General features: G+C 44.8%; 1 protein-coding gene across 3 annotated transcripts in view; it reads right to left on the reverse strand.

Annotated features, from left to right (window-relative positions):
* Window positions 1-15,865, reverse strand: part of LOC135908654 (glucoside xylosyltransferase 1-like) — a 62,465-nt gene that overhangs the window by 34,939 nt on the left and 11,661 nt on the right. The window contains exon 1 of one of the 3 annotated variants that reach the window (XM_065440512.2): window positions 5,396-5,597. The exons of 1 other annotated variant lie outside the window; for it this stretch is intronic. Coding sequence is in view for 1 of the 2 variants with exons in the window: in XM_065440505.2 (XP_065296577.1) it covers window positions 862-894 (33 nt within the window). In the remaining variant the exon portion in view is untranslated. Of the gene's footprint in view, window positions 1-861; window positions 980-5,395; window positions 5,598-15,865 lie in introns of those variants that run through there. One more of the 3 variants, XM_065440505.2, reaches the window with a different exon arrangement.

Here is a 15,865-nt window from a genome sequence, read left to right on the forward strand (position 1 = left end):
GTTGGAGGCTTTCATACATTGGCGTTGAGCCAATGTTACAAAGAATACGAAGAGCCATGTTACAGTGAGTCAAAGGTAGTGGAGCAGCACCAGCAGCAGCAACAAGAACATTAAGAGAGCAGCGACGAAGAGAAGCATGCTGTGCAGTAGCGGCAGCCACTTGCGAACCCGATAAGAGCTGACAACGTAAGTGAAACAAGGATTTCAGTTCTTCCCAGACCGTCACATGTCCGCAGTGTAGGCAGGTTCTGACGACATCTCTGGAGGTGCGCAGCGTTCCCTTCGATAGTTGACATTAAAGACAGACAAGGTGGATTGCAATGACGTCAATAAATTTTCGCTGCTGCAGATTCTTGAAAATGTCATCTTTGTGCTAGCGTTCTCTCAGACAATCGTGCTTCGTTATGTACTCGTTTTACACTGACGAATATGCCTGCCCTTTTCATGGAGCGTCAAAGTGCAAAAAAAGCGTTCGCGGCGGTGCGCATTCTCTCTTCATATAAAAGCGGTCGTTTCTTTCCTTCCTGTGCTTTCCGATATTTTGAATTCTTTCTCATCAGTGGATGGACACTTTCTCGATGTCAGTGGCATTACATTCTCCGCGATAGCGTGTTGCCCTTTCGCTTCCTTGAGTGGTACTCGTTAACTGTGCCCGCGCTTCTGCGTGGGTGTGCTTACTGTCAGACTCGGCCAAATGTCTACGCGCCGGCTAAGTATAATCTCAAAAACCAGTTTCGAGAACTTGTAGGGAAAAAAAGATCAGACGAATCAAAATAGCCCTCTCTGTGCACCGTGTCTGCGTGTCTATAGTGTCGTGCGTTGCGAATGTTCAAACGGGAAATTGGGAGTAAATGAGGGTACCTTGCCTAACCCTGTGGTGCCGCTAAGATACATGCTCCGCTCCGCTGCTTCGAACTCGTCGTTGCGATCCTATTCCACCACCAAGCCATGTTTTGCAGAATGAGGATTTGTTAACCTCGATATTCCGCTCACTTTGTAGCAACTTGCGCTGCGCAGCTGTTGAAAAAAAAAATGTCGGAGTTGCTGGTGATTGCTTAAATAAATAAATCAAACAATTTTCAATTCTAGAAAAAAGAAAATGTGCAGTGATTACCCTACACATAAGGGAACTTTAGAATTGATCTTGTGTGCCAAAGCTAAAAAGGACGCACACCAACGAGTTTACAAGGGAGCCCGATAAGCAACAAGAGCGTACAGTAAAGCGTCAGTTACTGCATACACTGTAGATATCTTGTTTTCTTTCTTTGGTGAGGCGAGGGTGTGGGAGAAGGAGCAATACTTCTTTCTTCAGCAGGCGCGCGCGTGCGCGTGCACACACACACACACAGCAGGCACGTACCCAGGATATATTCTCGGGGGGGGGGGGGGGGAGGGCAATCCAACGTAACTCATTCTATGAAAATGAGGGGAGGAGGTAGCTTTACTACTAAATAATAATAATAATGCCCATCATTCGCCATAAAGACGCGCAAACCAGCAAAGGAGAATTGAAGTAAGGTGTACCTCTCAGATACGCCTGTGAGACGCACCTTTCCATTACTTGGCAAACAAGGAACCACATCAAATGGACTCGCGCATGGCAGAAGCGCAGGAAGAACGCTGCCAAGAACAAGTAAACAATCGATAGTATACAGTAAAGATTTCTAGGAGCGTTTTTTTTTTAATTAGCCCTTGAAGAATTATAGAGAAACATATATGTTTGCGGAACAATCACAGTTCTTTTGCATCGCTCGTTTACTGCTGAACCAATTTAAGCGCCTAAACCAACTAGTGTTGTATTTGGGAAGCTGCGTAACGGTGTGTGGTCACAAGTCCCGTACAGCAGTGTAGAGCGCAGGATGCTGCGGTTCTAGACGTGCTGCGCCCGCCGCGGAAACTTAGAAAAACACTCACATTAGCACAGCAGAGAAGTGGCTAGGTCAGGCGGCTCGACTGATTCACGATTCATGTTCATTCACGACGAAGCATTAACGATGATTCAGAAACAACGGTTAAATTCGTTAATTTTCGCTTTTCATTCCTGTTTGGCTGTTGCCTTGGGTTTTTCCCTTGGTAGACCGCAAAATTTCTCTACATTTGTGGCACTTCTTTCCAGTTGCCAATTTTACAGGACAGTGCTGTACAATTAGGGAAAAGCCAGATGAGATAGCGGGTGAGAATCATATGGCTTATGGTTTTAACGGTTATCACAGGGTTTGACGATGGACGCTGTTTCGCATAATATTATTTTCCACGTTATCTAACCCATATCGCGGGTATATGCTTCCGAGGATATGCTAGCGTCGTGACGAGCTGTCACTCGAGCAAATAATGAATCAAAAGGAAACGTTTAACGCCACTGGCGTTTCTCCGGGCGCAACTCGCTCCACGAGAATACAAACCAGCTGCCTACGAACCGAATTCGATCCTGGTCCCTGGATCAGTCTAAACAAAGGTTGAACTAACAAAGCTACAGCGATGCGCGTGATCGTTAAATAGACGGTGACAACTGAACTGACATCGAGTTATTCGCGTGGGCACCGAATCGATGAGAAACCTGGCCTTCACACCCAAGGAGATGCCGATAACTACGGCCATCCAAAACTCTGTGAAGATGGAATGACGGCGAGAGCTGACGACAGTCAAAGCTCTCAAACGAAAAGGAAAGTGCTTCACCTCCACCGTGGGTCGCCCCGATAGTAGTGCATTGCCGGGCCTACCCACCGCGGAGGTGGAGCAGCCGTTATGCTCTCCGCATGCGTGGGCCCATCCCGAAGATTTTGAAGGGCGCGTTACAGGTTCCCGAGACCACAGGGGTATACGCCATTGAGCTTGGTTCGTTTTGCACTATCACCAGGATCGGTCTACGTGATGATTTTCTCTGTTGACGGATGGCGACAAAAGTATGCAAGGTTAGTCATATAGAGATCTCGCGGTAAAAGGCAGCAAAATGTGGACCACCGAGTAGATTGATTTATTTTTCAGCGCTTTAGGAATGTGTGTTTCGTGTGGTGGTGTAGGCATGTTGCGGGGCGGGTATGCCGTTTAATTTTGCACCCCCCCCCCTGGATACGTGCCTGACAAACACACATATATCTAGCAGTGACAACACAGACAGAATAGGGTACATTACCTGTAGTCTTAAATTGAACTAACGATAGGATAAATAAAAAAAATGAAAGTGGATGAAGAAACAACTGGCCGCAGATTGGGGGATACGAAGGCACGTGCTGGCATTACGCGTGCGATGCTCTTACCTATCGGGCTACCACGGCGCCGTATTCACATGGACTTTGTGGGGTACGTACGTTTTATATAGTCGAACAAATCCCGTGAAAGTTAGCCATCGCCACCAGTTAAGGCATTGTCGGCAGATGTGGAACATAGTTGCTGCCGAAGGCGTGACGTCTACGTGAGCTTTTCTTTTCTTTCTTGGGGGAAGGAGGTAAAGGCCATTTGGGCAATAAACCTACACATGCAACGAGAAGGCATCAAAGCTGCCGGATTGGAGTCCCTCACTGTGTAATAAATGGGAAGAAAGCTATCCAAGGGCGTCATTTTTTATTAGTGATGTCATAAGAAGCTAATTATGACATCAAGAACTGAAACAATTCAGTTAAGGACTTCAAGTACTTTTCTCTATGCTTTCCTTGATGTCATTGCTTGTTAGGTGTGTTGTCACGATCCCGTCCTATACGGGAAGTGCTAGACTACTAGTGTCACAAGTAGCGACAACCGCAATACAATGCCAATATAAACGTGGTCTTGTGATCACGTGGAATGCGGGAGAGGCGTGTCTTGGGTGGGACGGCAACGTTCTGTTGCTACGAGCGTGGTAACTTGCCTTCTTGGAATGCGTGGGGGATGGAAGCGCTTGGCACAGCGTTGATAGTATAGCTGCTAGTAGACTATGCGTGCAAGAAACCATGCGTGCCGACAAACGCAACCTCAAAACCCGCGGGAGCGACGCAAGAGGAGCCATTGATAGACGCAAACTTCCACGCCTATCAGTAACCGTCAAAGGCGTCTTGAATCTCCGCGCACACTGTGGCCGACCCCACTACGCAGTTCTTTCTCTATTTATCTCGCACTTTTCTCCAAAAGCAACGCGCTCCCTGCGTCAAATTGCAGGTATAGCTATCCAAATCAATTTGGGGGAGGAGGCGACCACCCCCACGGTCCCTTCCAGCCCCCCTGAACACCGGCAGTGAACGGAGAAAGAACTTGGTCTCACGTGCGCGTATACTTGCAGTTATTCAACACATCATTGTTCGTGAGCTAGAATTGAAAATACAGAACAGCCGGCAAGCCAGTCTGAGACACAGCCCTCGTCAATTGTATCATAGCAGAAATGCACTCGGTTCCTTACATGAGATAGGCGCTGTGCTTGTCAAAAATCTACAGGAGAGTGTGACAACGTAATAATGGTGATAGAGTGTAGTAGAATATGAGAAAAAAGTGTCATGCATACCCAAAGTACGTACGATCTTTATGGTCTTGCATGTGCGCGTGGAAAAGAACACACTCTTCAAGCCTACAGCAAGGATGGCCAAAGATACTTTGCAGTTGTATCATGACGCAAGATACTCGGGTAACAAGTATTTGAGATGCAGATACAAGACACTACCGCAGGTATTGTGTCCGACATGATATTTTCTATTTTTATCTTAGGATATTTTGATAAATTGGCAAATTTCTTATTATAGATCTATATAGTGAAGCAACAAATACGTATGAAATAGAATGTTTCATTTGAGCTAAATGTCGGTTAGTGTCATGAAATTTTTGTCCTTCTTGCTCAAAGTGTAGTATTTTCATTCCGAAACAAGTTATGGGGTTGCGTTAGCTACTTCACTTCAGCTGCTTTAGCTCTTTGTACGCTGTGCCGTCAGCGATTGTTGCTTGTTGCTTTTGTAATTGATCGACGCTGCTGCTCTGCTTGCCGAGTAGCTTGGGAGACCACCATCTAACTACAAGAACGGGAATAAGAAGCCTGTGCACGATGGCGTAAATACCGCTGTGGAGTTTTACCTTAACCTTAAAAATATTACCGTTTCTGCAATACCGGATTATCGCACAGCTGTACAGCTGTACAACAGAAACGAACTTGATGGCGAGATTCTTTGTGACGCTTCGTGTATGCAGAGAGCACATCAAGCTGCAATGATGATTCATATTATACTTATGTACTGGCGTGATGCGTTCGTTAGTGACATATTCATTACCGTACAATTATTTTAGGATTTTTGTTCTACGAGAAAACATCTGCTGCGCAAGAAACTTTCACGTAACGTTGTCCAAAAGAGTGATTTCACGTTCACAAAACAACCGCCTTATGCACAAGTCTTCAGGAAGCAGCGCAAAGCATGCTTTTGTTTACAACAGTCAAACTTACGTCCACGAGACCTTTCAAATCGCTGATGTGTGAAAGCCACTGTATGCAAGGCAGTGCCGTTCTTGCATTCTTCAGACTTCGTAACAAAGCACCACGCAAGAGTAGCTTCTATGACGACAATGTGGCTGCATCAGATTTTGCGGGAAAGACGCCGAGCACATCAGTATGCGCAGCATGGTACGGTGGCTGCGAGAAGTGTCAATTGCTCCGACGAAACTAAACACGGAAATATCAAGAATACAAAAGGTCGGCTGCGCGCTGACATTTGCGCGCTTGTTTTTGTCGAGGCGGCGCGAACGCCTGCTCGGAGCTCTGCTATACCAGTGTGGCCGCGCCTGACTCATCGCCTGTCCTCGCTGGAGGGTTGTGACGGAAAGATAAAAGAAAGAATGCCACTGCCTTTAGTTTTACTCGGGGGCTTAGCTACAGCAGTATCGTCTTGAGAAGAAAAGTTCAGCCAACCTATACTGTTTCGCTCGGTGGCGTTGTGACAGCTGTCCTTGTAACTTGAGAAACGCGACACATTCTTTCCTGTATCGGAAATACCGATACTGATTAACTGAATTCGATGGGCTAGTTGGTTGCTGGCTTGATGGAACATGGTTATACCGGCGCGATTGCGGGAGAGGACGCAGAAAGAATGCACAAACGGCAAGTGCCGAACTTCAACTAAGCTTTACTGTCTAAAAATTGCACGAGTAGCAGTTGTTGCGCAGGGACATTAGAAACAATATTGCCACAGCGTACTTTGGCAGCATCGAGAAAATGTGCAGGTTTCGTAGTGGAGGGTCACTTGACTGGCCATTGCAAAAGGTGCCCGTTTACTCCAGTATACAGAGGCACTTGTATACTCGGAAGTTTCAAGGCAAAATAAAGTGGAGAAATTGTTTGAGACATGTATAAAAAAAGAGAAGGTTGATTTAGCACAAGGTCGCTCAATTTATCGAAACAAGAACAGATATATTTGCACAAGAACTATTGAAGTCCACGGACAAGAGGGGCGTAGAATGTGTGATAGCGTGGTTACAAATGGGTTCATTATGCAAACTAGAAGTGAGGCGTGCAGACAGGACACAAGAGTAGAGAAGTGGACAACACGAACGCCGATTATCAACTGAAGGGAGCATAGAAGCGAAAAATGAAAGACACAAAACTCATCTGCGCATGCTCAGGAATGGAACACCACGTGTCAATCGGGTACACGTGCTGGTCTACGTGAGAGATAGCTGTTAAGGCACTTCATCTCTTCCTTATGTAAAGTAATCGAAGGCTGACTCACGCACGCACTTCCACCATTATAGATACGCCATGCCTCTACCATGGAGGATGAAACCACCGGAGCTTCAACAAAGTAAGAGGAAACACCTTTCTAATATTTCGCCGTCAAATAATGTACTGGTTCTTGGAGACGCCATAGTAAGTGATAACCATAGAAGAACCCTTGCTTTAGGCCCTAAGCACTGTTTTAAGCCAAACATAAAACCCGTTGAAGTTTTAAGCTTACCGCGCTGCATAACCAGGTTCGTTCCGGAAGAAGAACGCTCACGCTGTATTTCGGATTGCATTGCTAGCCTTAAACAATCTAATTCCCATTTTAAGACGCCTGACCCTGTCCGACCGTTAGTTGATTACCTTGTGGAGCATAAACTTAGACCTGTAATATCTGACAAGGAAGGTTATTTTGTAATTATGCCAGATGACGTGTTTTCAGAAAAAGCGATTTCAGCCATAGAAAAGAATTTGCAACCTGTCAAACTCAAGCCTTCGATAGTTAAGCAACGTGCAGTTGACCTCTTGTCAAGACATAATCTTGATAGGCTTGTTTGTAATGTCAAGAAAGCTAAATCCCTCACATTAGAACTGTTTTTCTCGGCCAAGACTCATAAACAAGAAATTCCTTTTCGTGCTATAGTGTCAGAGAAAGGGACGTGGCAGGTCTGTGTCGCTAGTTACCTACAGAACTGCCTAGCTTCACTAATTTTTTCAGATCCCCTTTGCCTACGTAATTCTCAGGCGCTAGTTCACTATTTAAGAGAGGAGAATCCGGGTGATTGTACAGATTTTAGTATGGATATCGAAGACCTGTATTATTCCTTGCCGCATGACGGGTTGCTAAATTCCGTAAATGAGTGCATTAAAGAACAAGTGCAAGAGTCGGCTTTTATTGACAGATGCGGTGTTTCCACGGGAGCTTTTCTAGAAATTCTTTCAATGTACTTGAAGTCGAGGCTGATTGGGTGGAGAGATGGCGTTTTTCTGCAGAAATCAGGCATTTGCATTGGCTCAAAGGTTGCCCCCTATTCTTAGCAACATTTACCTGAGTAAGGTTGACAACTGCTTAGAGAAAGCCTTAGGTGATAGCGTTATCAAGATATTTCGTTACGTTGATGGTTACCTGATTTTCTGCAATAGGGAAGAATTAGACTCGGCTGCTACCTCAGTAAGTGAGCAATTTAAACTTTATGGGGGAGGATTAAAGTTTACCAAGGAATTACCTCAGCGACGCGTAATTCAGTTTCTTGACATTTCCTTGATCTTCGAACAAAATCATGTTTGTTGGCAGTACTCCCCAAGATCTTCGAAGCCGTTGCTAAACTTTCAATCCAAGCATTCTAAATTAGTAAAAAACGGAATCGCCATGTCGTGCCTTAAGTCTTCCCTCACAAGATCCTGCATGCACAACATGAGCGCCAGTTTTAATGCGCAGGTCCGGCGCCTATTAGAAGCAGGTTATCCTAATGTAGCGGTGGCCACTGTAGCTGAGCGCCTAAAGAAGTCGGTTTCGAGGGGGACGGACGTAATTACAGAAAGCAGTAATCGCAAAAAAAGAGTAGTGGCTATTCCGTATATTCATTCAGTGTCGCACAGGCTTAAAAAAGTTGCTAGTAGATATGATGTTAATGTTGCTTTCACTGCTCCCAATAAGCTAGGTAAGATATGCGCTGCCGTACAGAATAAAAACGAGCGGGTTAAAGGCAAAAAACGAACAGATATTTGTCCAGTGAAGCACAATAAGAACAACAGTTTTACAGAATGTCGTATGGGTATGGTATATCAAATTCCCCTTAGCTGTGGCCAGTTCTACGTAGGGCAAACGGGACGGTGTATCAATCAGAGGCTTATGAAGCATAAAAGGTCGTTAACCGGTGGATCGCCTTCTAATCTTTCGCTACATTGCCGAGATTGTAACTGCAAGCCAAAGTTAGATGAATGCGCGATACTGTACAGGCATAAGAATGAAGATACGCGTCTTATGGTAGAGGCATGGCATATCTATAATGGTGGAAGTGCGTGCGTGAGTCAGCCTTCGATTACTTTACATAAGGAAGAGATTAAGTGCCTTAACAGCTATCTCTCACGTAGACCAGCACGTGTACCCGATTGACACGTGGTGTTCCATTCCTGAGCATGCGCAGATGAGTTTTGTGTCTTCTTTCATTTTTCGCTTCTGTGCTCCCTTCAGTTGATAGTCGGCGTTCGTGTTGTCCACTTCTCTACTCTTGTGTCCTGTCTGCACGCCTCACTTCTAGTTTGCATAATGAATCCTTACCAACTAGCTCAGCTTTCTGTCGTTCTACAAATGGGTCTTTACTCTTGCGCAGATCAGGATTTTGAGTAGTGAAGTGATGCATGATGAACTGCTTTTGTGCTGACAAAGTCCGCTGCGGCAATATTGTTTCTAAAGTTTCTGCGCAGCAAATGTTGCTCATATATTATTTACGCTGTAAAGCTCAGTGCAAGTTTGGCGGCTGTCTTGTGAGCGTGTCTCTCTGTGTCATGTCCTCAAATCGCTCCGTTTTAACCACGTTCAATCAATACAGATGCAGATACATGTCTTGCCAGACGTATCATGACACAGATACAACATACCCAAAGAGTATCTAACATAGTATTCGAGATACATCTATGTTCAATGCTGCACAGCACTGCCATACCATAACTTTTAAGCCTTGATTCATTCATTCATTCATTCATTCATTCATTCATTCATTCATTCATTCATTCATTCATTCATTCATTCACTTATTGATACTGTCAGCCTTTTTCAGGCTATTACAGGAGTGGAAAATCCAATAAATTCACATTCTAAACAAGGTACATTTGATAACTACAATAACGACACAAAAGACAAAGGAAAAATCAAACAGTACAAAAGAAAACGCATGCAAGTGCTGAGGTACAACTATTACATTGGTGTACTACGCTCCAGGTAAGATTTCAGGCATTCTAGAAAGGCATCGAGGGAGTTAATATTTACAACGGAATCAGGCAGCATGTTCCGTTGTTTAATAACACGAGGAAAAACACTGTACTTAAAACAATCGTTATAAGAACGCAGCACAGGAATGTACATGGAATGGCGATGTCTTGATCTCTCATTAGGGTGTATTGTAAGATATGGTGATGTGTTCATATTCAAGTGGCCATGAATTATAAGGTAAAGAAACTTCAGCCTATCTATCTTAGTGCAGTATTCTAAACTTTTAAGGTTTGCTAATTTACATAATTCGGTTGATGAATCAGTTCGGCGATATTTATTGAAAATAAAACGGGAAGCAAGTTTCTGAACTTTCTCAAAACCGCCTCGGCATGCGTGGCAGAGGCTGCAGCCATCGCCTTGGCTATTCAGGACGCCGAGCGCCAAACCAATTCGTCTGTCATATTATCCGACTCACAAGCGGCTTGCCGCCTGTTTTTACAAGGAACGGCACCCAAATCAATAATCAAAATTTTAGGCACTCAACTAGAGAGGCACCACACTATCGTCTGGTGTCCGGCACACGAGCGACTGGCAGGAAACGCTAGGGCAGACCGTATTGCTCGAGGTTTGAACGTCCGAGCAACGGCATGGCCTAGCGACGACCTTCCACCGAATTCTCGTGACATCCTCTTACAGCAAAGGCAGGAGCGGAGACGTTTTGGACATCTTCACTCCGATTTAAACTGCCAACAGGAGAGGGACTGGCGTCGTATTCAGACGAATACATACCCCAACCTGCACCACCTACACAGAATACATCCCACGAGGTTCACTGACGAGTGCCCGTGGTGCACAGACACACCAACACTAAAACATATCACATGGGAGTGCCCCAGGAGGCCTCCGCACATAGACAAACCCATATTACACGAACATCCACTATTGAGGAATAGGCAGTGGGAGGCATGGCTTGCGGACGAGGGTCGGGAGAGCCAGTTGGCTCTTCTGGACCAAGCCCAGCGAGCCGCTCGTGCCAGTGGGGCCCTGGAATAGGGGTTCCAACCATCGTTCCTTATTTTATTTCCATTGAATAAAGTTTTACTCTCTCTCAATTTTTAGTTTGTTAGACGCAGTGTAAGGATCCCAAACAATTTTGCCATATTCAATTACAGGTTTTACAAGGGTGCTATAAGTGAGTGTGTTTACATCGGGAGTTGCATTACGGATATTGCATCTTAGTGCCCAAATTACTTTGCATGCCTTGGAGCATACATTGTCTGTGTATTCCAGTATAGGCCAGAAGTGAAGGTTAAGCTGAGATACTTATGCTGATAGACTCTATTAACTGGTTTACCTGCAATGGAATAAGGTTATATCATTATATTTTTCGTTCCAGTAACAGACATAATTACGGATTTGTCAGAGTTAAGCACCATCTGCCACTTAGCACACCAATGTTCTATTGCCTGCAGATTAGCGTTCAGTTCTTCTTGATCAGTTGGGGTCCTAATTGTTTTGTATACGACACAGTCGTCAGCGAAAAGTCTGATTGGGACCGTGATAGCTTTTGGGAGGTCATTTATGAAAACCAAAAATAAAAGGGGGCCCAGGAGACTTCCCTGTGGAACACCTGAAACCACAGGGGAAGAAGACGATTGAAAACCTTCGAGGTGTAGGAACTGTTCACGGGAAGATAGATAGGAAGAAAACCAGTGTGTTATTTTGGAGTTCCTGAATATAGCATTAATCTTTAGCAGCAACTTTGTATGGGATACCTTATCGAATGCCTTTGAAAGTCCAAGAATAATATGTCAGTTTGACCACGGCTGTTTATTCCCTCGGAAAGATTGTGAACGGTTTCTATGAGCTGGGTAATTGTAGAAAGGCCTTTTCGGAACCCATGTTGAGAAGGATGAAGTATGTTATTGTGTTAAAGATATTCCATAAGGTGTTTAAATACAATATGCTCAAGCAACTTAGAACATGTACACAGGAGAGAAATTGGTCGGAAATTATTGACAACCGATGTAGAACCACACTTATTGACCGGAATAACTTTGGCATGTTTCCAAGCGGACGGGAAAGAACTCGAGGTAATGGATATTTGAAAAATTTTTGTGAGGTATTTGGCAACCCACTCTGCATATCTAAGCAGGAATTCATTGGGGATTCCATCAGGGCCTGGGTTTTTCTTTCCAGACATTTGAAGCAGCAAGTTAAGCACTCCTTGCTCTGTGACTTCTAAGTCTTGAACTGGAGGGCAGCCAGGAGCGTCTGCTACTTTTGGTGACAAGCCGTCGTCAGAAGTGAAGACGGATGAAAAAAAACGAGTTAGGGTTTTCAGCTCTGTCTGCATTATTTTTGCCTCCATTTTTTCGAGGATGCGAAGGAATAACGTAGCGCCAAAATTTGGTAGGTGCTTCTATTAAAATTTTTTTTAGTGTTACATTGTAGAACTTCTCCTTAGACACCTTGACAAGATGCTTGAGTTGCTTACTCATTTGGCTAATGGCACTGCTATTGCCAGGAACAGACTTAATCCTGTTTGCCCTCTGTTTTCTTTTTAATTTCCGCTTCATGTGTATGATTTCTCTTGTTATCCAGGGATTCTTCTTCCTTGTACACTTTGAAAGCTTGGGAATAAAGTGTGTAATACAATGTTCCACCGTGTTTGAAAAGTAGGCCCATAATTTGTCTACGGTAGCACCATTATCGGCAAGATGCATAAAATCAACAAATGAACCCTCGAGGCATTCCAACACGGCAACGTCGTCAGTGGCAGCAAAGTTTAGAAACGTCTTACGTTTACTATGCGAACGATCTGGCACCATATCTAAAACCATTATTACAATTTTGTGATCAGATATACCTTCGCAGGGTTCGCAATCACAAAGATGTGGTAGCAGTTCTGAGGATATAAAGACTAGGTCTAGAAGTGATGATGTTGTTTCGCATACTCTGGTGTAACCTTCTACAACTTGAGTTAGGTTATAACAGAATGCAAGCTCAATTAGTTCTTCACAGCTAGGCATATCCGTTGCACTAAACGAGAGTGTATTCCAGTCAATTCCGGGCAAGTTAAAATCACCTAAAAGTAGGATTGAGTCGTCCTGTTTTAAATTCCTGTCCATGAACTTTCTTAAGCTAACAAGCATGTCTACAGGGGAGTTTGGGTCTCTGTAAACACCACCTGCTATCACCGAGTGGTTATCTAACCTACCTTTTATCCATACTGATTCAATGTTACTTGGACCATCTAAAACAGAAAATACCATACCGCTTTTGACCATTATTGCCACTCCACCCCCTCTTTCTATCCGATCTCTTCTTACTATTAGATAATTTGGCGGCGTGACTTCCTCGTCCGATACATCCTCATGAAGCCAAGTTTCAGTTATTACTAGGGTATGTGGTTCGTGCTCCAAGATAATGCTTTTAATGGCGGTTGTTTTGTTTACAATGCTTCTGGCGTTTATATTTATCGCCTTAAAGCCTTCGTTGGGAGAATTATTGAGTCACACTTGATCGTTGTCTGCAGGGGTACGGCACTTCACTCTCTGAGCGGTTACTTCACCCGAAATGTAAAGGTCGTCGCCAGTTTTAATCTTATCGAAAAGTAATTTAACTTTCAGGCCATTGCTCCTCTCCGCATCTGACGAATTCCACAGCTTTTTGCGGATATCAACAACTCTTTTAGAATAGTCCTCTGATATGCTCGTTTGACTACCTTTGAGCTTGTGGCAGTTCTGCATAATTTTCATCTTATCTCTAAAATTATTTAGCTTCAAAATAACAGGACGATCCGCGCACGGCGTTTTCCTTCCTAGTCTATGAATTCTTTCGATAGAATTAAGTTTGTGTACGAGTTTTTCTCCGAATATATTGTCATTTACCTTCTTCAGCAAGACCTCTTCAGATTCGGGCCCTTCCTCTTTCACACCTCGAATTATGAGGTTGTTGCGACGAGATCAGTTTCTGATATAAAAATATGTGGTACAACATGCTACAGAAACAGAATTTCCTGATTTTTAGAAGAAGGAGGCAATAGCAGAAAAAGGAGAAATAATAAGCGAAAGAAGTGCTACGAACTGCGGGTCGGCGCCAGCTTCTGCAGCCTTTCTCTACAAACGGACTCCGCAGGTGATCGTCTTCTTTTCAGAAGTCGTGCGAGCGCCATAACAAAGGCATTTGCTCCCTCGTGAGCCTAGTTGCAGCTATGTTTGACGTGAGAGCGACATCTTCAGCAAGCGGCAGCAATTAAAGAAAGATAAAAGCCCCAGTGAGGTCATGGCGGTGGTGCGACAAATGCGAAAGCAGCATATGCTATATTCTCCCCGAAGTAAACGTCGTAGCTTCAGTGACAAAAAGCACTGCAATATACACAAGCTAAGGAAGCACGTGCAACTTGGCTTGCGCCGATGCAAATGAACTAGGAGAACTCGAGGTCTGCGTGGCGGTTCCGTTAGAGCAGTGACGTGATGAGCAGCGTCTGCCATGGGCAGCGCTGGCTTGTTCCTAAAAGGTGTATGTTGCGTGGTACCGCTTTCGTCACCATTGCAAGTGTGCCACGTATCTGAAACTGAGCAAATCACACCAGCTGTATCATACACGGCGTTTATAAGACAGCTTTGATGAAGGTAGCCGGCTTAAAGCGTGCCCGGATCGCTGTCGGCTTGGTGTGGCCGCTGTCGAAGCGTGAGCAAACCACGTGACGAGCAAATCTTGGTCAAGCGGGCCACGTGTGCTATGAGCCGCGTACCTGTATTGTGCCCACTTCTTGTAGTCAACTTTAAGGAAATGTTACTCTTGCCGTTCAGGGAATATCATGATGCACTTATACCTAAGGCCGGTGATGTAGCAAAAATTGCTGGTTCTCTCGTAAACGAGAAGGCTTTTGACTGTGTACACCGTGTTATTTTGTTCCCTATTCTCGATTACATTAATATTGCGTCCATTATCACAGAGGGAATAGCCTTGGAGTACCGCAATTGCACCACACGAATAATTGTTACCAAAGCATTGAGAGCCCCGATTAAATTCCAGCGCTTTGTGCGTCAGGGTGCCTCCTACCCAGTGTTGTTTTGTCTTTATGCCGAGAGCATGTGCTTGTCATTTATTTAAAATGAAAATGTTCGGGCCCACAACAAGTTCTGTCCACCTTTCCTTGTTTTCACTCGCGGAGGCTCAAGCATCGGGCGATGAACTTCCACTATTCCGAACTTCTACATCTGTCTGACTGGAGAAAGTCAACTTTCCTGACCACGACGTCACAATGTGGTGTGACATTTCACCTAACAGTACCCGCATCTATGTTCCTGCTCTTCGTCGTACTGTTTCCGATACACTGCATTAAATCTGCCATCCAGGAGTACGTGCCAAGCAAGACCTTATTACCGAACGTTGCTTTTGGCTGCGCATGCGCGCTGATATACGAGATTGCATAGATCCGCACTTGTACAGCGTGTCAAAGTATCAGGATACAACGAGACAACAAGCCTCCATTGGGCAAACTCCCTCTCCCAGGTGCACGTTTTAACACCGCTAATTTAAAGATCGTTGGACCATTGTCACCATGCGTTGGTTATGCGTATTTGCTTAAGTGGCCTGAAGCAGCTCCGATGGCTCGCATAATAGCGTAGATAGTTGCCCATATTTTTCTGTCTACACTGAGTAGCTATTTTAGCACGCCATCAAAGGTGATCAATGATTGAGGCAGACAGTTTGAGCAGGCACTTTTCACGTCTGTAACATCCCTTCTAGGTTTGTTGCGCTTTCGCGTAACTGCTCACCATCCTGGAACTAGCGTCACCGTCGAGAGGATACATCGACACTTGAAAGCTGCACTCGCCGCTCAGCCTCACGTGGAGAATTAGGTATCGCGCCTTCCAATGACGATGCTCGGTCTTCGTTATACACTCCTACCAGAACTCGCCTGCTCTGTAGTTGAGTTGGTTTACGGCTTTCGTCCTGCAATGCACAGAAATAGGCTGATGATTATAGTGACGATGGTGATGACGGCTGCACTATCCGTATGCCCGATGACCTAGTCAACACCTGAACTATGCCGATTGTTCAAGATCCATCTTCTTTCGTCGAGCTTCTGCGCATTTTTGTACCCCACTTGCGTTTATCGCCAATCGCTGCTCACACGAGCCAGCACGACATTTTCCTGCCTCAAGCCTGCAAACATACTCTCAAGATTTTGTCTGTGTCTACACGCCTCGTCGTTCTCTTCGGGTCCGCTACGACGGTCCTTTCCCCGTCATCAA

Source organism: Dermacentor albipictus, chromosome 7 (assembly GCF_038994185.2).
Source record: "Dermacentor albipictus isolate Rhodes 1998 colony chromosome 7, USDA_Dalb.pri_finalv2, whole genome shotgun sequence".
NCBI classification, from domain to species: Eukaryota; Metazoa; Arthropoda; class Arachnida; order Ixodida; family Ixodidae; genus Dermacentor; species Dermacentor albipictus.